Source organism: Mustelus asterias, chromosome 8, assembly GCF_964213995.1.
Source record: "Mustelus asterias chromosome 8, sMusAst1.hap1.1, whole genome shotgun sequence".
In the NCBI taxonomy this organism is placed as follows: Eukaryota; Metazoa; Chordata; class Chondrichthyes; order Carcharhiniformes; family Triakidae; genus Mustelus; species Mustelus asterias.
The window spans coordinates 70,171,054-70,195,087 of record NC_135808.1 but is presented as its reverse complement, the minus strand read 5'-3'; the positions used below and the strand labels follow the sequence as shown (position 1 = coordinate 70,195,087).

The 24,034-nt window shown below is 41.9% G+C and overlaps 1 protein-coding gene across 3 annotated transcripts in view; it reads left to right on the top strand.

Moving 5' to 3' along the window:
- Positions 1-24,034, top strand: part of kcnt2a (potassium channel, subfamily T, member 2a) — a 743,558-nt gene that overhangs the window by 262,039 nt on the left and 457,485 nt on the right. For all 3 annotated transcript variants that reach the window (XM_078218141.1, XM_078218140.1, XM_078218139.1), the window contains exons 2-3: positions 6,068-6,147; positions 9,749-9,848. In XM_078218141.1, coding sequence (XP_078074267.1) covers positions 6,068-6,147; positions 9,749-9,848 — 180 coding nt within the window. The remainder of the gene's footprint in view (positions 1-6,067; positions 6,148-9,748; positions 9,849-24,034) is intronic.

Here is a 24,034-nt window from a genome sequence, read left to right as displayed (position 1 = left end):
AAATACCAGGGCGGCACGGTAGCACAGTGGTTAGCACTGCTGCTTCACAGCTCCAGGGTCCCGGGTTCGATTCCCGGCTCGGGGTCACTGTCTGTGTGGAGTTTGCACATTCTCCTCGTGTCTGCGTGGGTTTCCTCCGGGTTCTCCGGTTTCCTCCCACAGTCCAAAGATGTGCGGGTTAGGTTGATTGGCCAGGTTAAAAAAATTGCCCCTTAGAGTCCTGGGATGTGTAGGTTAGTGGGATTAGCGGGTAAAATATGTGGGGGTAGGGCCTGGGTGGGATAGTGGTCGGTGCAGACTCGATGGGCCGAATGGCCTCCTTCTGCACTGTAGGGTTTCTATTTCTATTTCTATTTCTATAAGCTTTCGGAGCACTGCTCCTTCGTCAGATGGAGTGGAAATGTGCTCTCAAACAGTGCAAACAGACAAAATCAAGTTGCAGAATACTGATTAGAATGCGTATCCTACAGCCAGCCAGGTCTTAAAGGTACAGACAATGTGGGTGGAGGGAACATTAAACACAGGTTAAAGAAATGTGTATTGTCTCCAGACAGAACAGCTAGTGAGATTCTACAAGCCCAGGAGGCAAGCTGTGGGGGTTACTGATAATGTGACATAAATCCAACATCCCGGTTTAGGCCGTCCTCATGTGTGCGGAACTTGGCTATCAGTTTCTGCTCAACGGCTCTGCGCTGTCGTGTGTCGTGAAGGCCGCCTTGGAGAACGCTTACCTGAAGATCCAAGGCTGAATGCCCGTGACTGCTGAAGTGCTCCCCCACAGGAAGAGAACAGTCTTGCCTGGTGATTGTCGAGCGGTGTTCATTCATCCATTGTCGTAGCGTCTGCATGGTTTCCCCAATGTACCATGCCTCGGGACATCCTTTCCTGCAGCGTATCAGGTAGACAATGTTGGCCGAGTTGCAAGAGTAGGTACCGTGTACCTGGTAGATGGTGTTCTCATGTGAGATGATGGCATCCGTGTCAATGATCCGGCACGTCTTGCAGAGGTTGCTGTGGCAGGGTTGTGTGGTGTCGTGGTCACTGTTCTCCTGAAGGCTGGGTAGTTTGCTGTGGACAATGGTCTGTTTGAGGTTGCGTGGTTGTTTGAAGGCAAGAAGTGGGGGTGTGGGGATGGCCTTGGCGAGATGTTCATCTTCATCAATGACATGTTGAAGGCTCCGGAGGAGATGCCGTAGCTTCTCCGCTCCAGGGAAGTACTGGACGACGAAGGGTACTCTGTCCACCGTGTCCCGTGTTTGTCTTCTGAGGAGGTCGGTGCGGTTTTTCGCTGTGGCGCTTCGGAACTGTTGATCGATGAGTCGAGCGCCATATCCTGTTCTTATGAGGGCATCTTTCAGCGGCTGGAGGTGTCTGTTGCGATCCTCCTCATCTGTGCAGATCCTGTGTATTCGGAGAGCTTGTCCGTAGGGGATGGTTTCTTTAACGTGTTTAGGGTGGAAGCTGGAGAAGTGGAGCATCATGAGGTTATCCGTGGGCTTGCGGTACAGTGAGGTGCTGAGGTGACCGTCCTTAATGGAGATGCGTGTGTCCAAGAATGCAACCGATTCCGGAGAGTAGTCCATGGTGAGTCTGATGGTGGGATGGAACTTGTTGATGTCATCATATAGTTGTTTCAGTGATTGCTCACCATGACTCCAAAGGAAGAAAATATCATCCATGTATCTAGTGATGAATGAACACCGCGCGACAATCACCAGACAAGACTGTTCTCTTCCTGTGAGGGAGCACTTCAGCAGTCACGGGCATTCAGCCTTGGATCTTCAGGTAAGCGTTCTCCAAGGCGGCCTTCACGACACACGACAGCGCAGAGTCGCTGAGCAGAAACTGATAGCCAAGTTCCGTACACATGAGGACGGCCTAAACCGGGATGTTGGATTTATGTCACATTATCAGTAACCCCCACAGCTTGCCTCCTGGGCTTGTAGAATCTCACTAGCTGTTCTGTCTGGAGACAATATACATTTCTTTAACCTGTGTTTAATGTTCCCTCCACCCACATTGTCTGTACCTTTAAGACCTGGCTGGCTGTAGGATTCGCATTCTAATCAGTATTCTGCAACTTGATTTTGTCTGTTTGCACTGTTTGAGAGCACATTTCCACTCCATCTGACGAAGGAGCAGTGCTCCGAAAGCTTATGGTATTTGCTACCAAATAAACCTGTTGGACTTTAACCTGGTGTTGTGAGACTTCTTACCGTGTGTAAAGGATGGTCAGCTGAGCTGCATATCAACCCTACCATCTTTACTCCTTTGGTATGGGAGTCATAACAACCCTGTTCAGTTAAGCCTCCCACAGGTATCTCAGTAATAAACCAATCTAAAATATGAAGTGTAAGCGCCTCTGAGGTGTTGAACAATTTGCTGGACTCGCAGGTATGGAGGAACACAACACCGAAGTGGCTGGTAATCCAGAAGATTTGTTGAAAACAACCTTCCATGAAGATGGTGTTTCTCCCTGGAGCTAATATTTTGTGAACTGAGTTTAAAGAGGTCTCTATCCCCAGGCACATTGAAATCTATATTAAATCAAAGCCACTTCTAATTCAGAAGGATAGGCAGAAGATTTTAAGGTTACGGGTGTGTTGGGTATATCATTTATGAAGTCTTTTAATACAAATGGATGTGCCAAGATTTTGACTTGTAGGTTGTAGCTTTAATTTGATCCCTGCCACAGTATGGAATGCATTATAAGCATTGGAAGAGCAATAAACTAGACAATCTGAATATTTTCCAAGGAACAGCAGCCAATATCTAACAGAATGTGATATTATCTAAATGGAATTGCGATACAAATCAATCATAATCCAACTGAATGGTGGACCATGAAGGACTGTATGGCCTATTCACATTCCCATGTGTAAGGATCACATTATGACATGCTGTGCTCATCTATTTAAGAAACTAGGTGAGATTTTACCCTAACAAGGTATTTCCAGGTTGCCAAATGTCATCATCTACTCTGTAGGTGGTTGAGGCTGCATTCACCCAATGCACTATTCCCTCCTAGGAATAACACAAGGATTTCTTGTGGACCAAACAGGACAACCCTCCTTTCTCCCACTTCCTGGAATAGCAGCTGCACAGCTTCCAAAATTCCTTAGATTCTAGTAAGGTCCCAGCAAATTGGAAAATTGCAATAGAGTGTTTAAAATGAGGGAGACAGAAAGCTATAGACCAATTAACCTAACATCTGACATTGGCAAATGCTGGAATCCATTATTAAGGAAATATTAGAACGACATTTAGAAAATCATAGTACAAATCAGCAGAGTTACAACATTTTATGAAAGGGAAATCATATTTGACAAATTTATTAAAGTTCTTTGAGGATGTAAGAAGCAGGGTAGATAAGGCGGAATCAGCAGATGTAGTGTACTTGGATTTCCAAAGCACATTCAAATGGGTGCCACATAAAAGGTCACTACACAAGTTAAGAGCTGATGGTTTTCGGATATATTAGCATGAATAAAGGATTAGCAAACTAACAGGAGACAGTGAGTCAGGATAAATGGCTCATTTTAAGATTGGCAAACTGTAATTAATGGAGTGCCTTGAGAATCAGTGCAAGGGCCTCAAATATATTATGACTTAGATAAAGGGACTGAATGCATTGTAGCCAAATTTGCTGAAACTACATAAGTAGGTAGGAAAGTAAGTTGTAAGGAGCACACGAAGAGTCTGTAAAGGAATATAGATGGATTGATTGAGTGGACAAAAAATTGGCAGATGGAGTAACATGTAGGGAAATGTGAAGTTGTCCACTTTGGTGGGAAAAATAGGAAATGTGATAATACTGTGCCTTTAAGAAATGTAATGGAGCATGGTTCTTGTGAAGGATGTGTTAAAATTCAATTGTGTTTAAACGGTGCCACTCTGTCTGCTCCAGGTAGCCCACATGTTGAGAATGTAGAAGAATAATTGATCCTACATATTGGGGTGTTTGTTTTAATCTGAGCTAATGAGTTTTGTTTATTTTTTTGTGTTTTCCCCTACGTTTCAGAGTAGGGTTTCATTAGGTTGATTGACAGTGGCTGAGTGATGTGCTAATGGGAGGAGCTATGATTAGAGACAAGCAGGCAGTTTTCTGCTTGGGTTTGCAAGGAGCAGGAGTTGTTTTTTTCTCTCTGTATGGAGACTGCAGTTTGGACTTGCTAGAAAAATAGATATTTCTTCTCTCTCCAGAGGTTTGAGGACTAGCAGCCCCTAAGCCTGTTGTTTGCTACCTGATTTTGAAGAGGAGTTCACGCCTGTGAAGAATATTGCTTAAATTGGAATGAATCGAGATAGGCTAGCAGTTAAGAATTGTACCTGGTCATGTTTAAGTATTTCAATTGGTAAAAGTTATGCTAATTATTTTTGTTATAGTTAAAATATATTGTTAAATGAAGTTTGTTTTGATGAAAGTTTTGTAGTGGGTCAATAGCATCACACCTGGAGTGAAACATCTTCTCCTCACACTGCCAAAATTAAAAATAGTTGGGGTCTTGTCTAACTTTAGAATATATCCTGAAATTTCTGATCTCACTAACAGAAAGCAGAATATTTTTTCAAATAGAGGAACACTGCAGAATGCTGCAGTGCAAGGAATCTGGGTATACTCATATATGAAAGTTAAAATGTTAGCATACAAGTACAGCAAGTAAGTAGGGAGTAAATGGAATGCTAGGCTTTATTGCTAGGGGTTGAAGTACTAAATTAGGGAAATCTTGCTACAACTGTACAGGGCATTGATGAGACCAGACCGAGAAAATTGTGTACAGTTTTGAACTTGAAGTAACTCCTCAGAGACCAGTGTCCCTTCACCAGATTCCCTTTACTTGCAAACTCTATTCCATTCCGAGTGCTTGAGTTACAAAGTTAGAATCAGGACTGCCAGTGGACCTGACACACATACTTACATACAGGTGAGGCTGTATGTAAGCCTGCCATGATTTGGCAGACAATTATGACCTCAATCAGGGATCTCACCCTCTAAGAGCCCAACCTCATGAGTCTTGTTGAAGTCATTACATAGCTCCTTATTTAAGAAGGAATAGATCTGCATTGGAAGCATTTCAGAGGAGGTTCACAGGGTTTCTTCCAGGAATGAATGGGGTGCCTTTTGAGGAAAGGTTGAAACATATAAGTTTCTGAGGGGGGCTTGTCAGTGTAGATACTGAGAGTATGTTTCCCCTCTTGGGGAATCTAGAACTAGGAGCCACAGTTTCAAAATAAGGGTCTTCTATTTAAGACCTAAGTGACTAAGAGATCTTTGGAATTCTCTATCTCAGAGAGCAGTGGAGGCTGGACCATTGAATATACTCGAGGCTGAATTAGACATTTTTAACCTACAAGGGAGTCGAGGGTTATGGGGTGTCGGTAGGAAAGTGGTGTTAAAGCCAAAGTCAGACAAGCTGTAAGAGAAAATGCTGGAAAATCTCAGCAGCTCTGGCAGCATCTGTAAGCAGGGAAAAGACCAGACCAGCCATGATCTTATGAAATTGTGCAGCAGGTTCGAGGGAACAAATGGCCAAACCTGATCCTATTTCTTATGTTCTTGTGTATTAGTGAATCGTGTTGTTCTGCTGTTCTGTCAGGATGTTGCTCCATTTGATTTAATTTATTATTGTCACATGTATTGGTATACAATGAAAAGTATGGTTTCTTGCGCGCTATACAGACAAAGAATACCATTCATGTGGTACGTAGGGGAGAAGGAAAGGAGAGGGTGCAGAATGTACTGTTACTACAGCTAGAATGTAGAGAAAGATCAACTTAATATAAGTTAGGTCCACTCAAAAGTCTGATGGCAGTAGGGAAGTGTATATGGAGTCAATTGATGAGAGTCTGATTTGCATGATGGACCGGGGGTTATTTTACTGTTGACAGTTCAGTTTTTTAATGGCTCAAAAACCATCTTTCACGTTAAATGCAACTCTAGTTATTTGCATTATCATAAATCTCATCAAAGATATGTGAATTAAAGTAATTACATTTATTGTTTATTAAAACATTAAGAGACTAATTCCAAGAATGTGAAATTTTATTGCTTTTTTTTCATCCTTAGGGTACAAGTTGAATTTTATGTGAATGAAAATACATTCAAAGAACGCCTCAAGCTGTTTTTCATCAAAAACCAAAGGTCAAGTAAGTACCTTCCATGATCACTATCATTTCTACAACTAATCTTGAAAATGATCCCTTTCAGCAGATTTTGGCAAGACAGGAGAAAAAGAAATTTGGCAGCTGCAGTAACCCATCTTTCTCTGGAATATTCTTCAGGTGCTGAGAGAATTGACTTTAACATCTCCGGGCCTTGTCTGTCCCTAAGATCTTGCTGCTTAATTTTTCCATTAGAGCTTGGCAAACTGTAACTAGTAGCTAAATTTGCCCATGATTCAAAAACAGGTAGGAAAGCAGGACGCAGGGTGGACACTAATGGCTTCATTTTTGTCTCAGGCTTAGGAGTTGAGCCGTTTACCAACTTCCCCCATAGTCAGGGGTGGGCAGACCTTGGCATCGCTGAGTTATGAGACAATGTCAATGCAGTGCAGATACCAGGCTGGTTAGAAGGCCTGCATCAACCCCCCTCTCCAACAAAGTTCTTATGCACCCTAACCTTTCAACTCCCTAAACCCCCCCCCACCCCCACCCCCACCCCCACCATCTTCCCCATGCCACCTCAAACTCTCAAGTCTCCTACATATTCGCCACGGGCCCATGCATTCCCCCATAGCCTCTCACACTATCGACTATATACAGTCCTCATAAGCCATGTAACAGCAATGGAAATCTTATAAATGAATATCAAAAACTGCACTTCTAATAAGCTAATAGAGCTATTAGTGAAAAACACAGCCATTCATATTTAATAAAAAGATCTTAACCCAATGAAAAAAAAACTTATTGATCAATGTATTGTTAAAATAAACATCCATTCTGTAATCACATTGAAGACAGCTAATCCTTTAAAACCTTTTGAAGCTGTCAGTCAAACTGAACACACCCCTATTTTATGATCCGAGGCTCTGAAGCTTTTGAAATTCAGCCAAGCATTTATAGTAATCTCAGTTGTCACAACAAGCTATTATGGCTCATAAACAATGAGGCCTATTGAAACTGCAGGATCAGATGGCTCTTTATTTCCTAAGCTACATCAGATTGCTTGTTAATCAAAGTAGTCTGGAATAGAGCTTTTTTTTCTTGATGGGAAAGCTGAAAACCCTTTTTAAAAAAATTTAAAGATTTGAAGCCTTTAAAATTATTTAATCAGAGACAGTTAATTCCATCAGAGAAAGTTCACAAGGTTGATTATTTGAATGAGGGGTTGGGCCTGTACCCTTTGGAGTTTAGAAGATTGAGAGGTGATCTTATTGAAATTTATACAATTTTGAGGGAGCTTAACAGAGCAGATGCTGAGAGGATATTTCCCCTTTTGGGGAAACCAAAAACTAAGAGGACTAGTTTCAGAAGAAGAGATGGCCCATTTATGGTGGGAAATTAGGAATTCATTCTTTCAGAGATTTGCAAATCTTTGTAATTCTTTAACCTAAAGACCTCTCGAAGGAGAATCGTTGCATATAATCAAGGCTTGATAGACAGATTTTTGAACTATGGGTGAATTGAAGGTTATGGGAATAAATTGGGAAAGTGTTGTTAAGGGCAAGATCATATCAGTAATGAATGGTGTGCAGACTTGAGTGGATGTCCTGCTCTTATTTATGTTCTTCTGTTCATGTGTTCATTTGTATTCCGTTTGATTGAAATCTACTTATAGACTATTAAATCTAAATAGCTGCCTGATTTTTAAATTACCTTGCCCATTCAAAGTCTTTATCCCCATCATTTTTTCTCCCTCCGTTCTATTTATTTTAATCAATTCTAATAGGTGGCTTTCTCTGCCTTTGATGTGAATGTTAAGCTATCTTTTCATTCAGATCGGTTGTGCATTTACAATATCTTTTTTAAAATTATCTATTAAAACTTATTGAACTATTCCATCATTTGGATAATTATGACTTCCAGGTTCAAATAATAATGCCACAATACACAGGGACCGGTATCAAATAGAATGCAATGTGTTAACAAGAAAACATGAATTTAACATCTTAAACTCCACTAAGTGATAAAGGAACTCTGTGATTATAAACATGCACAGGGTTCCAGCCACCAGCTGGCTGAATGTTCAGGTTAAGAACCCTGTATTGGAAAGGTTTGCTTTCTTCTAACACTAATCCTATTCAAATTGAAGTGGTCTTACAATGGTCATATTTGTTGACCCTTTAGGATTTGATCACTTGCTTAATACCCAAAGAATGTTGTTGCTTTTGCAAGAAATAGACATCTTAAATCATTATGGGGAACAGCAATAAAATGAAAATAATTGATTACTTCTGCTTGTTGATTTAGAATGTAGAAATTATTAATTCAGCCCTTTCCCAATATATCTTGCATTGCTGGGGGGAGAAGAAGGGTATGAGGCTGAGTGGGGAAGATGGACAGGGGACTGATGGTAGGGATGGGGGGGGGGGGGGGGTGGGCATGGGAGGGGTGGAGAGGGGAAAGGAGGCAGCCAGTCGTCTGCGGTGCATGTTCAGGATTTCAAGTGAATCATTTTTGGGATGCTGTTTTCATAATTGCATTAATTTTAAACAAAGGTGTTAGAAACCAACTGTATATTCTTGATGGTGTTGCATAGCATTACTATTTGAGCTTTAAGTATATTTCATGTTTAATTTTTTGCTATATTATTTTTCATCCAAAATAGCAGGCAGACTGCCCAGGCTACTGGACACTGTCATTCAACAATACACTTGAAAAAAAATAATCTATGCTTACTTCTTAGTTGATTTAAAAAAAAAAATTGTCTGGATTCTAAAAAGGGAGAAGCTATAATCTTTCTTTCTGACCCTCTTCTAAATTACACAAGAAATTTTTTATTCATTAGTGGTCCATGGGATTATTGCCCATCCCTAATTGCCTTCAAACTGAGTGGCTTGTTAGGCCATTTAAGAGGGCATTTAAGAGTCAATTACATTGCTGGATGCACATGTAGGACAGACCAGGTAAGGGCAGAAGATTTCCTTTCCTTCCCTAAAGGGCATTAAGTGAACCAGATGGGTTTTTACAACAGTTGGCAATTGTTTAGTGTCCCGCATGAGCTTTTTATTCCGGAAGGTGGGATTTGAACGTGGCTCTCCAGAGCATTACCCTGGGTCTCTGGATTACTAGTCTAGTGACAGTACCACTACACCATTGCCTCCCATCATGACTAACTGCTGGTAGTATTTGTATTTGAAGCTCTTTATGGAAGTTCATCAGAAGAGTGGCTTTCAAGTAACCTAATTCACATATTCAGAAAGAGTTAAGTTAAATTGAAACAGATCTAATAGGTTTTTATTTTTGGGAAGTTAATAAAAAAGTATATTTGTTTTTAAATGTTTACTTGTAAAGGAAGCAAGTTACCCTCATCTTTTATTTTGACCCGCATTGAATATTACTGGTCCGAAGATTAAAGTAGAGCATGTTAACTAAGTTAAATGTTTGAATGTAAAATATCCAAGAAAGTCCATGTCGATGTAAGATTCAGTAAAGTTTATTGTGTATGTGTTCTTAAGTTCCTCTCAGCATATATCCTAATCAACTTGTAATGGTCAGAATATTGATTTGTGAGTTTAGTTTTCATCTTTGAATTGGAACACAAATAATTACCAACCAAAATGAGAGATTTGTGTTTTAATCATTTCAGGCTTAAGAATACGTCTGTTCAACTTTTCTCTCAAGCTCCTGAGCTGCTTACTATACATTATTCGTGTCTTACTTGATGATCCCAGAGAAAGAAATGGATGGTATGTACAAAGGGAATTTATCCCATCTCAGATCAATAACTTAGTAGAACACAGTTTAAAAACAATTACAAAGTGCAACATGATAATTATTCACAGAAACCGAAGCCCAGCTTATGATCTGAATACTGCCCAGGGGGTTACCACTTACACAAAGATTCAGCTTGATTTGACTTGATATTGGTATACAGTGAAAAGAATTGTTTCTTGCACGCTATACAGACAAAGCGTACCGTTCATACAGTACATAGGAGAAAAGAAAAGGAGAGGATGCAGAATGTAGTGTTACAGTCATAGCTAGGGTGTAGAGGAAGGTCAGCTTAATATATGGTAGGTCCATTCAAATATCTGATGATAGCAGGGAAAAAACTGTTCTTGAGTCGGTTGGTATGTGATCTGACTTTTGTATCTTTTTCCCGATGGAAGAAGGTGGAAGAGAGTATGTCCAGGGTGCGTGGGGTCCTTGATTATGCTGGCTGCTTTTCCGAGTCAGCAGGAAATGTAGATGGAGTCAATGGATGGGAGACTGGTTTGATTCCATAACATGTTTTAAAGTATAGGAACTCATGTTTGTTACATGTATATATGAGACTTGTCATGTGTGCTCTGTCCAAAGACAGGGCCTTGGCTCATTGTCTGCTGAAGATTCATCCTGAGCCATTTTCATTAGTGGAGGCTTACCATTGTTTCCACTCGGGGTAGGGGCGAGGGAGGCAAGGATCTCTCTGCTGTAACAGGAATGAAATGCATGCTATTGGCCTTATTCCGAACCACACGCAAGCCCAACTTAGTTAATCACGACCCCTAAATATGAGAGCTAATTGTACAAGGTCAGACTTTGACACGGAGCTTTGTGAGTTGACAGTGTATATCAGGAAACTATTGGCGCGCTGCAGCTCATTTTCTGTCCGTGGTCGGAAAATCTTGAGGACACCCCAATTGGAGGCTCCCATGAGGAGCACAATTTGTACAATTGACCACAGGAACAATGTTATTACCTACACTGATTCACCCATCCCTTGTCCCCATTTGTCTATAATCATTTTGTACTGTGTTTTGACTGCTAGTTTTGCCATTTTATTTACTTTTTGTTTCCTGGATATGTGTTCTTATTGATTTCAGTTCTCTGGCCTGCACTGAAAAATAATTTGTTTCACTCGGTTGTACAGAACTTGAATATTGTTGAATTCGAGACATGTTGCTGAAGCTTTTCATTTTGCAACCATCAGAACAAGCATAGGGATATCAAATTTCAAGCGATTATGACAATTTATACTGCAGGGGAAAAGGATGCTGATTGTTTAGCAAGTTGATTCTGATTTACTGAGGCATTACCATGGAGAAAGCAATTGGAAATGTTAGGCTCTCAAGCTCAGAGTAATTCAGAAAAAAGGCGACAACATGTACATTAATTTTGTTTGCAGAGGATGGGTCCCTGCATATGTATATCATATCTAGCAAATGTAAATGCTACAAGCTCAACTAATTAACATTAAAAAACTTCAGCAACAAGTTTACCTTTTCAGCGATATTCAAGGATCGATGCATTTTTTTCATCAATTTATTGAACCTTCAGTTTGGGCTAAAACATATCTACAAGATGAACAGGTTTGCTATTGTGGATAATACATGTTATGAGGTAGAAATGAACACTGGTGTTACCTTTTGCCTATTTTGCATTGGAGCCAAATTCTGCTCCAACTCTCTTGTTATCCAGTCGGTTTGCATATCATTAAGTTAAGGATTGTCAGAAATGGTAAATACTTTACATGAGCAATTAATCTATCTTACAATTAAGTGTACATTATGTAATTCAGAATTGTTATCCTTAATTTGAGAACTTATTACAACTTCAGAAAAATAGTGATCAGACGCTCAGTGTCTTTGATAATTTCAGTTAAAATAGTAATTGAGAATATGTTCCTAATTGCCAAATATTTGGTTGCTTCTTGATGGACAGTCGTGAAAGAAAACTTCCCTCAATGTTGTTAGTTGACGAGGCTGTTGAATGATCATTTTAAAGTAATTATACATTTTGCACCAGACTTATCAACTGTGCTATATTTAATTTGCTTTTTGAAACCTAATAATTTCAAATGTGCCAGCATGTAGATAATAGCAGGTACAAGTTGTTTACTGTTCTGATAGTGTGCTTCAGTATGATTTGAGAATGTATTGATCAGACATTTTTATTTCACTCCAATTTATCCTGGATAGTTTTTGTGGCATAAGCAATAGTTTTATTAACTTAAACACAGTGAGCAGGGCCTTACCGGCTCACCACTCCAGTTGACCAGCATGGTGAGCCGGTAAGATATGGCTGGAGGCAGAAAATTGTGTTCATGTCCGATTTCTTGCCCCTTGCAATCTTGCCAACCCTGTTCTGCTGGTGATATCGCCCTATCATCCAGCCTCACGTACCTTAGCCCTTTGCCAGTTGAGGTCCTCACTGGGGAGGATCATAAATGGTCCTCATCAACAGGGACTTGACATGACAGTCTTGCCTGTGGGAATGGAGGCCATTGAAGCCCTGGGTGATCGGAGGCAGGGCTGGGCAGTGCCAGCTTGGTACCCTGACACTGCCCATGGGGCATGGGGGCAGTGCCAATGGGCTGGGTCTGAGGGGACAGGGCCAGGATGGGGAGGTGGGGTGGGGAAGCTCTGTGTGGGGACAAGGGTGCAGTTCATCAGTCAGGTGGCAATTGGGGGGTTGATCAGATGGGGCTGAATTTCAGGGGTGGTATCGGCCAGGCTCACGATGGTGGGGTAGGGAGAGGGGGGAAAGGGGTGCGATGTCTGTGGGGCGGCTATACTGGGAGATTGGGGCACCTGCGCAATGGCGCCCCTAGAGCTCAGCAGCCGGCCTTACAAATGAGATGAGACTCCGCCCCCTCCCCCTGACTGGCGAGATTCACATTGCAGCCTCTGTATTGCACATTATGGCCTCTAAATTTTTTTCACTTTGAATTTTTTTGAGAAAACTCCACCGAATGTCTTGTAAATTAATTAGCCTTATTACCTTAAAGTTACACATTTGGCTTTTCTCAAACTTGGCAATAAATGTTGGAAAATCAGAAAACTATGATTCAGAGATGATAGTGGTGCAGTTTAGAATCACAGAATCCTACAGTGCAGAAGGAGGCCATTCGGCCCACCGTGTCTGCACCAACCACAATCCCACCCAGGTCCTATCCTCATAACCCCATGCATTTACCTTAGCTAGTCCCCCTGAGACTAAGGGGCAATTTAGCATGGTCAATAAACCTAACCCGCATATCTTCCTCGTGAAAGTAGTTTGATTGTTGTTAAATACACTTGTAAACAAGCATCCACATGCAAATTGGAGTTCTATAATATACAATGGACCTTGATTACCAGTTTTAGACAATTAAATTTCAGTGCCATATCTGATTTCAATATTGAAAGGGCCCATCGCCCACCTCTCTCAGGTGTGTGGTCTAACCTTAGATCCTTGGGAATATAGGGCAGAATTCTCCCAGCCCACACCACAGCAGGCTTGATGGTGGGCAGATACTGAGAATATAGCAGAAGCCTAAAGGTCAGAAATCTGCCAGTGTAAAACACATTGCAATTCTCCCAGTGACGTGCCAGTCTTCCTGCTGCTGATGGCATGAACATCATTTGCATCTCATGAATGTTCATTAAAATAGGTTTCTGAAATCCTGTCAGGCCTTCCAATCTTATGTCAGGTGCCTGGGCTGACAGAGAAAAGGAGAGGAAGGTTGTGCAAGGAGAAGGGGTGCAGCCATTGGATAGGGAACCCACAATGTGAGGGGGATGTGAATTGGCATGGGGGTGGGAGGGAGCCACTGTATGTTATGGTGCACTGGCCTTCAGATAGGGTGACTACAGGTCCATGTGTTGCATGGTGCCTCGCACATGATGGGCTTGGGCCGGGGGTGAGAACAGAGGTGGATTTACAATGAAACACATTGTGCCTAATGTTTGTAAAATTGTCTGTTAAAAAGGTGGTGTTTTTTGAGAAAAAATGCAGGTACACAGAGAACCCAAAATGAAACATTGTATCAAAGGCCAAACAGTAGTGTTGCCAAGACAACAGGGTTGTCTTTTGAATTTTAGCCAATCAACTTAAATTAGGCACTTGGATACCAGCGACCCATCAGATTTGAAATTGATGTTTTGGTAACCTGAGAACCAATCATATTGTGGGAAATATTGAGATGTCATCAGGGGTATAAGAGATGGGGAGGCAGTGAGACAAACTCTCTCTCTCGCTAAAGCTCCCCGCTTTAGAGAGAGACAGCCAGCAACTGCTCTCTGCCACAGCTTATTTATGTCTTAAAAGAAAGCCTTATCTCGATAGTGAAGGTAGCAAAAAGGGAGAGGTTGCAGAAGAAAGAAGACAGAACATTCCGGAAGATGACAAAATCTGGTTAAAATTTTGAAAGTGACTGAAAATTCTATTTTTTTTGTTAATAAGTGCGAATTGTATTTATCTAAACAACATTCCATTAGAATGGTGTTTTATTCGGTTTGTTAATAGTTTAGTTAACCTGTTCATTGTTAGTTAGATAAGTAAATTGTTACTTGTTGATTTTACAGAGTCTCAGGTAGTTATTTTGATTTAACCACAAAATCAGATTGTACTATTTCTCACACTTTTAACTGATTATGAGGCCAGGTACTCCTCTTTGCGTGGTTAAGTGTTAGTTCTCAGAGGGGGGGAATCAACCTCCCTTTCATAACACTAGGCACAGGGCCCCAACCAATGTCAATGGGCTTATCAGCAGGCAATGTGGAGCGAAATCAGACTCTGATTGGTGAGTCTGAAAGAATGGGAAAACCCTAGTCTGAACCATATGAATGGTTAGCTTGTGGAATGCATGAGGAACAAAGAGAGGTGACTTGTGAGGAGGGAAAGGCAAAGACTGCTGAGGTTTTGGTGTTGTTGCGAAATGCAAGCAGGTTTGCGACTTGATCCAGGGCAGGCCAGCAACAGCAAGGCACCAAGAGTCACCACAACGTGAGGTCAGCTGCTAAGCAAAGGGAGCAGATGACTTGACCCAGGGCTGAAGGAAAGCCAGTAACAGCAAGGAGTGAGGTGCAGAAAACCACCACAAGGGGTGAGGTCAGCTGCCAGGCAGAGCAGGCGAGGCGAGCAGGTTTGAGAATTGACCCAGGGCAGGCCAGCAACAACATGGCATGAGGCACGATGCCATAAATCAAGCCTTCGCCCATGAGGAGACAATGACTGAGACCCCTGGTGAGCGGGCTGAGTGAGATTATGAGAATGGAAGAGTAAATGGTGGGGGGAGATTGTCGGGGGGGTGGGAAGAGTGTGTGAGGGTTGCAGCCCTGCAGGGAAGGAGAGTGTGGGAGGTCGGGTTGCATTTTAGAGGGAGGGAGATTTTGTGGTAAGGTTGGGGGACCACAGAGGGCGAGTTTGGGTGGGGGGAATGGACCAGGAAAGAGTAGAGTGAGTGTTGAAATTCAGAAACAGATGGGATGGTGATGTTTTGAAAATCATGTTGAGAGAATGCGTTGATAAATGTGTCCCCGCTAATGGATGTGTGAGATCCGTGAGGAGAGTAGCTGTTTGAGAACACAATGCCTTGCTGAGAGCTTGATAGTGGAGGGAGCTGAGAGGACCTACCCTGGTGGAGTGAATGAGGTCATCCATCTGTTTCCTGCACTGTGTGGTGCTTCGCAGGTGAGTGACTGCCAGGCTGACCCCTGGGCAATGGCCTCCCAGGATGGAGAGTTGAGGTTGGTGTGCTTCTTTGAGCCATCTCTGGGGAGAGAACATGCCGCTGAGGGCACACTCCCCGAATAAGGGCCTTGGCAGTGAAAGTAAGTGCTGCTTTCTTCTTGAGGCTACTCACATAGTGTCGGTACAGCAAGAGATGCTGCTCCTCCAGGCACCCACTCGTCCCCATCAGGTGGGAGACTTTGAAATTTCCCTCAAAGCTCTGGGGGAATTCTTCAATAATTGACAGTAATTGTACAAGGTGTGGCCCAAGTGAAGAAATTAAATGTGATGTTGGTAATGGAAGATCTTCCACTGACCTGGAAATGAAGCAACAAATAGTAAGTACATGTTTTGTGCCAAGAAACTGCAAGATGATGAGATGCAGTCATTTCCTCACTGGTAGCTATGGTTGGATTTAATGTCAGCAGAAGCAGCTGCAACAGAAAATGAGATGACACGCTTGGTTAGGACAAGAATGACAACATATTGCATCCATAAATAGGAATGTGCAAAAGTTTTTTTCTTCCCCCTGAGAGAAAAGCCAACCAATGCTGGTTTTGCATCATGGCATGTGAAATCCCACTACAGTTGGTAACAATTGTTTTGGCAGATAAGGCAAAGGAGAATCCAAAGAGCTTTTACAAATACATAAAGGGCAAAAGAGTAACAAGGGAGCGAATAGGGCCGCTTAAGGATCAACAAGGTAATCTATCTGCGGCTCCACAAGAGATGGGTGAGATCCTAAATGAATATTTCTCATCAGTATTTACTGTTGAGAAAAGCATGGATGTTAGGGAACTTGGAGAAATAAATATTGATGTCTTGAGGAGTGTACATATTACAGAGAAGGAGGTGCTGGAAGTCTTAAAGCGCATCAAGGTAGATAAATCTGCGGGACCTGATGAGGTATATCCCAGGACGTTGTGGGAGGCTAGGGAGGAAATTGCGGGTACCCTAGCCGAGATATTTGAATCATCGATAGTCACAGGTGAGGTGCCTGAAGATTGGAGAGTGGCAAATGTTGTGCCTTTGTTTAAAAAGGGTTGCAGGGAAAAGCCTGGGAACTACAGGCCAGTGAGTCTCACATCTGTGGTGGGTAAATTGTTGGAAGGTATTTTGAGAGACAGGATCTACAGGCATTTAGAGATGCAAGGACTGATTAGGGACAGTCAGCATGGCTCTGTGAGTGGAAAACCATGTATCACAAATTTAATTGAGTTTTTTGAAGGGGTAACCAAGAAGGTAGATGAGGGCAGTGCAGTTGATGTTGTCTACATAGACTTTAGCAAGGCCTTTGACAAGGTACCGCATGATAGGTTATTGCATAAAGTTAAATCTCACGAGATCCAGGGTGAGGTATCTAAATGGATACAAAATTGACTTCTGTGGTTGTAGAGAGTTGTTTTTCAAACTGGAGGCCTGTGACCAGCAGTGTGCCTCAGGGATCAGTGCTGGGCCCACTGTTATTTGTCATTTATATTAATGATTTGGATGAGAATATAGGGGGCATGGTTAGTAAGTTTGCAGATGACACCAAGATTGGTGGCATGGTGGACAGTGAGGAAGGTTATCTCCAATTGCAGCGGGATCTTGATCAATTGGGCCAGTGGGCTGACTAATGGTAGATGGAGTTTAATTTAGACAAACGCAAGGTAATGCATTTTGGTAGATTGAACCAGGGCAGGACTTACTCAGTTAATGGTAGGGCGTTGGGGCGAGTTACAGAACAAAGAGATCTAGGGGTACATGTTCATAGTTCCTTGAAAATGGAGTCACAGGTGGACAGAGTGGTGAAGAAGGCATTCGGCATGCTTGGTTTCATCGGTCAGAACATTGAATACAGGAGTTGGGACGGGACGTCTTGTTGAAGTTGTACAAGACATTGGTAAGGCCACACTTGGAATACTGTGTGCAATTTTGGTCACCCTATTATAGAAAGGATATTATTAAACTAGAAAGAGTGCAGAAACGATTTACTAGGATGCTACCGGGACTTGATGGATTGAGTTATAAGGAGAGGCTGAATAGACTGGGACTTTTTTCTCTGGAGTGTAGGAGGGTGAGGGGAGACCTTATAGAGGTCTATAAAATAATGAGGGGCATAGACAAGGTAGATAGTCAATATCTTTTCCCAAAGGTAGGGGGAGTCTAAAACTAGAGGGCATAGGTTTAAGGTGAGAGGGGAGAGATACAAAGATGTCCAGAGGGGCAATTTTTTCACAGAGGATGGTGAGTGTCTGGAACAAGCTGCCAGAGGTAGTAGTAGAGGCGGGTACAATTTTATCTTTTAAAAAGCATTTAGATAGTTACATGGGTATGATGGGTATAGAGGGATATGGGCCAAATGCGGGCAATTGGGATTAGTTTAGGGGTTTTTAATAAAAAGGGCGGCATGGACAAGTTGGGCCGAAGGGCCTGTTCCCATGCTTTAAACCTCTATGACTCTCTGACTTTAATTTTTATTTAGTACAGATAAGGGAATGAATGTGTTGGTCCAGTCAAAATCTCTCCTTGAGAACAGTTGCCGTGTTGATTACAGATCACTTCAATAAATATGAGCATGAAAGCAAAAAAAAATCATAATACGATATACTCACATTTGGAAAAATATGGATTTATTAGCGATAGGCAGCATGCTTTGTGCGGGGGGGAGGTGGTAGCTCACAAATGTGATTGAAATTTTTGAGGAGGTGAGTGACAAAGATGATTGATAAAAGGCAAGGCGGTGAGTGCTGTCATCTTGGACTTTATCAAGGCCTTTGACAAGTTCCCTCATGGCAGGCTGATAGAGAAGATGAAGTCGCATGGGATCCGTGGTGACCTGGTAAATTGGATACAGAACTGGCTTGGTCATAGAAGACAGAGGAGTGGTGGAAAGGTGTTTTTCTGACGGCTGGAGTTCTGTGACTACTGATGTTCCACGGGTCAGTGCTGAGACCCCAATTGTTTGTTTTAAGATTTGGAGGAGAATGTAAGTTTGCAGATGATACAAAGATTGTGTGAGCTGCGGATAGTGAGGAGGATTGGCAGAGGATACAGCAACGATACAGATAGGCTGGAGACTTGGGCAGATGGAATTTAATCCGGACAAATGTGAAGTGATGCATTTTGGAAGCTCTTATGCAGGAGGGAAGTATACAGTAAATGGCAGAACTCTTAGATGCATTGACATATAGAGCGATTTAGGCGTACAGGTCTACAGTTGCCTGAAAGTGGCAATATAACTGGATAAGGTGGTCAAGAAGACATATAGCATGCTTCCCTTCATTGGTTGTGGCATAGAGTATAAAAATTGGTAAGTCGTGTTGCAACTGTATGAAACTTCAGTTAGGCCACATTTGGAATATTGCGTACAGTTCTGGTTGGATTTGGGACTTTGGAGAGGGTACAGAAAAGGTTTACCAGGATGTTGCCTGGTTTGGAGGGTATTAGCTATAAGGAGAGATTGGACAAATTTGGTTTGAAGGCTGAGGGGCGACCTGTTAGATGTCTACAAAATTATGAGGCATGGATAGTTAGTCTTTTTCCAGAGTAGTAAATGTCAATTATTAGGGGACATACGTTTAAGGTAAAAGAGGGAAAGTTTAAATGAGATGTGAGAAGCAACTTTTTTAGAGTGATAAGTACCTGGAATGCGCTACCAAAGGAAGTGGTAGAAGCAGATACAAAACGTTCAAGAGGCATCTTGACAGATACATCAATAGGCAGAGAATAGAGGGATACAGACCGCGTAGAGGCAAAAGGTCTTTAGTTTAGAAAGCGTCATGTGTCGGTGCAGGCTTGGTGGGCCGTAGGGTCTGTTCCTGTGCTGTACTGTTTCTTTGTCCTTTTGATGTGCTTTGTAAAATTAAATCCGACAGATTTGCCTGAAGTTATTACTTTGTTTGTGTTTTTTGCTTTTAAAGCTGGGGCTGTTCCAATGAAAACCACAACCTCACCAACACTGAGCGGTAAGTTTTGAATTAGATGGTCCCCCTTTCTCACTGCAAAGAAAAAGAGTATTTTCTTGTATAATATTTTGATCAACAGAAATTATGCTACGTGAATGCAATTTTTTTCAATGACAGTTAACAGGTAAAATGTGGGTCGTTTTCCTGAATCTAAGATCCAAAGGACATTTATATCCTGAAGACTAGGGTAAGGTAAAAGTTGCAAAACACTTGACGATGGGCCTCCGGGCTCTGGAATTTCTGGGGCTTTACCAAAGGGGTGGACCTAAATTTGTGCTTGAAATTAAAACACACAGGTTATATGCCCTTAGTAATGAGGTTGTAAAGAGCATACTGTCCCCCCATCTCAATTTCCTGTGTAAATGATGCCCCTTTCCAATGAGTTTTTAAGAAATCCACATGTGAGCCTGTGACTGCCATCTAGGTTTCCCAACTATGATTAGAATAATTCCTAGATGTTAACAAAGTGACATTTGAACCAGGAAACATTTGGATCAAGTAATACTGCAAATTCTACTGTACTTAGAGCATAAAGGTTCCACATAATTCTGTGCTCATTCATTTGCACCAGCAGCTGTTATGCAAGAAGTTCTGAGATGTAGGAGACCATCAAATGAAGAGGGGAAACACGGTAGGGAGGAATTTTCAAGGGAGGGTTCGATTCTACTAGTAATAAATAATTCACTGAAATTGCACTGATAACTCATAATAATAATGATAAAAGTCAAATTCCACATGTCACCACAATAATTGATACTCTGTATAACTGGCAGTAATACATGTAATGTCCTGATTTCCTACCTGTAATTATAATTAATTTTATAACCCACTGAGTTTCATCTTGTATCTGAATCTGCACTACACATAGTCCCATTTCTCCCTATCTCTTTGGACTACAGTTTGGATTTAAGCCCTTTGTGAAGGTGACAGTATGGACTGGGTATGGATTCGTTTCTGAGGCATTTCTCACAGGCCAGATTGTCTTATTCGTATTTCATTGCCGACATTTCCTAAACTGCACCCTGTTCACCCTCTTCTATCCCAGCTTTGCACCTCCCCTTGCCCTTGTTCCTCTTTCTCTCACTCTTAAATGACACTAAGCTGGAAGCTTCTCTGCAGCGAAAGCAGGTAACATTACGCAGTGGCGCTGGGTTGCTGGAGGGAGAAGAGCAGTGCTGCTGATACAATAAATTCAAATGGCATTGTTCTCCCCAGCTGCTAGCAGAAGCGTTTGGGAGATTTGTTGCCCATTCCAGAAGAGTCCTGGACAATCCATAGGCAGCAAATCTAGTGAAAATGTAAATGTTGGCATCTTTATTGCTAGAGTTCATCTAAGTGAACCAAAGTCAGAAGCTCCTGAGTCTGTTGGCATGTGTTGTAGGTGCAATTTGTAATCCTAACCCCTACACCCAACCTCTGCCCTCTCTTATTTATCAGAGCTGGAATTCCCAGGAGGGAGGATGTTTGCTGCCTGATTTCCCAGAGCTCTTACTCCACATAGCCTGTGTGTTTTTAGTATTTGGAATCCTACCTCATTGACAGACTTGGCTTCTGTCAGGCAGGCCATGCTTTAGAAGAGACTTGACCTCTATCTGGAGCAGGTACAAGTTGTGGTGGGGGGTTGGTTGTGAATTGTAATAGCAGGGGGCCAGGGAGAAATCAAGAGCAAAACCGTTTTGGGGTATTGGTGATCATTGGGAAGTTTGGAGATTGAGATTGGTGATAATGGTGGGGCAATAAGTTTGCTTGGTGAGGCCAGAGGCAAGCCTTCCTCCTCCACCTGGCTCATAAGCAATGCTGAAAAATGCTTATCTCTTTCATGCAAGAGTCTCAGATTCCCTTTAGGTGCTGGGTTACTCAAGGCACAGGAACTTTGAGCATCAGCATAAAAGCTGAAAGAGGCAGAACATTTAAGGCATAAAAGCCTAATTAAAATATTTAAATAAACCACCTCTCTGCTGGGAGTTGTTAGGATGCCAGATCCGAAACCCCAAGGTCTATTATGAAACTAGACTAGCTTTTAGCAATTTTTCTGTTGGCATAAATATGAGGAAAATATGCTTTAATCCAGGAGTAATTCCACTGGCAAATTATAGTCTTTTTAACAAAATCACCACTATTCATTACACAGTTTAAATATAACTAGAACAGAATGAAATAGTTTAACTCTTAACCATTGAACAATCTTTAAATAGAAAAGTAACAATGCTCAACTTCTAACTTATTACTATTCAGTTCCAGTTCAGCAATATTTCTCTTATAGACTTAAACCCCACTTTAAAAATATTTAGTAAATCTAGGCATGCTGGCTGTAATGACTTCAATCAGGCCATTGAAGTTGGCCTATTGCAGTGTGAACTCGCCGATTTAAGGATTCAATTGGTGGGAGTGTCAGTACCTCTCACACCCCCAGAGGTAGACAGTCACTGCTAGCACTCTGTGTACTGCTGTTAGAGTTTGTAAATAAAGGAACTCCTGCCTCCAATGACTTTAATCTTTTTTAACAGCTTTGGAGTTTCCAGAGAGATTTTGTAGAAAGAGCTGCTTGTCGGCTGCTATCTACAGCCATCTCCAGCAACTGAACTCAGAGAGCTGTTTTTTCTCAGCTACAAACCTAGCTGGCTCCTCCCATTTCAAGAATCATATGACTTTCTGACCCATGTACACCCAACTCCCCTTTCCATTACTTTAATCAAGAAAACAACCCAAGAGTCCTCTTTGGTAACCAAAAGCTCATTAAACCTTCGGCTAAATAAACACTTACATGGCTAAAATGAGTAATTATCCTGCTTTCCAGCATCTGTTGTATTCCTTCTACACAAACTGACTGTTTGTAACAAAACACCGAATCTTAAGCAGTCCTCCTCAAGCATAAAATATACTGATAGCACAATATCATCACAGAATGGATTTATCACCTGTCTCATTCCCCCTCTGTAAAAACTGCAGGTATGTGCGTTTGAGGTGAGTTACTTAGGTTGGAGATTTAAAAAAATATTTTAACATTCCACCCAAACTAGCCAACCCATTTTTGAAGGCTAGAATTATCCTTTTATTTCCTTTGCAAGGTCTTATCAGAGGGTGAACTTCTGAGTGAGTGGTCAATCAGGGAACAGGCCTACCCTGGATTGGATAGGCATAGAACATTTGAGTATGCTCTTCCTGTTTTATGTATGGTTGTACGACTCCCACAACAATTAATCCCTTCAATTTCAACCGAGATTATGGAGGGTGTGTTCAAGTTTAGCACCTTCTGTTTTCCATGGCTAGCTGCTTTTATTTGTTTTCAGCTCATTAAATGTGATACTGAAAATTAAATACAGCTACTCAAATATCAGGAATTGGTTTATTGTCACATTAATCATATACTAAAAATAGACTTGAGCAAATTATAAAACCATTTATTTTCTTATTGCCTGTTATTCTTTCTGTCTGTTTTCGATTTAATTTTAGACTAGGTATTCTGGCCTCGCTGGCTATGTGACAGAATAGGTGGCAGAGGAACAGGCATAATTTTCGAAGAGAGGATAGAGTATGTGTCTTAACAGTGCTTCATCTCCGCATGACAACAGAGCGCAGGAGTCATGTTACTGTTTGGAAGCCCTTTCCAACACCAACCCCAAAACCAAGAAAGCAGCCTCCCTAGCTTCCATCGCAGCAGTGCTGTGTTAGCTGCTTTGGCAGCTTTTGGCAGAGGGTCCAGCATTTGCTCCATAGAACTGACCATGTTGGAGAAAATGGTCTCCATGTTCTCATTAAAGCTTCATGCAAGTTGAAGCTGGACTCCTGAATACTCTGCAAAATTGTATGCATGCTCGCAGGCAGACTGCCTGGTACACCTAGAGTTTTCTTGATTGTATCCCTCAGCATTGGTTTGTAGCCTGGTCCTCTAAATCATAATCTGATTTCTCTGCAGCAGAGCCAGTATGCAGAGTCAAGTTGACATCTATTGTACTTCTGAAGCTCCTGAACACATGTGGCTAATGATTCACCATGTGAAGGATCCCTGTCTGATCTTAATCTCTAAAATATTTATGGAGCTAGACTCTGAGCCAGTGCAGTGAATGTAGGAGAATGAAGAAAAGTGTGGGGGAGCATTATTATGAGTAATGGAGTTGAAGGTGTTGGAGGTCCCAGCAGAGAGTAAGGGAACAGGATTCTATGCCAACTCTGGTGGAGTCACTGGACATTTTCAGCATTGCAGCCCTGTTTCTGCGTGGTAAGCTCTTGACATTGTTCTCTGCAATCATTTCGTTCCTGCACTGATATTGACATAGGGCTTTTTGTCTACTTGGGATGATGGAGGCACTTAAATGAGATTTTTTTTGTTCTTCTGTCCACCACTTGCACCAGAGCTTTCAAAGCAACATTTTTCTCCTTATAATTTTTTCGCTCACTGCAGCCAGAGTGTACCTTTTCTTTTAGAGGAGCTAGTTCCAGCCTCTCTTCCCACGCCTAAATAGATGAGTGGCCAGTGAGCAGTGTAGGTAGTACTAGCTGCAGTCTTG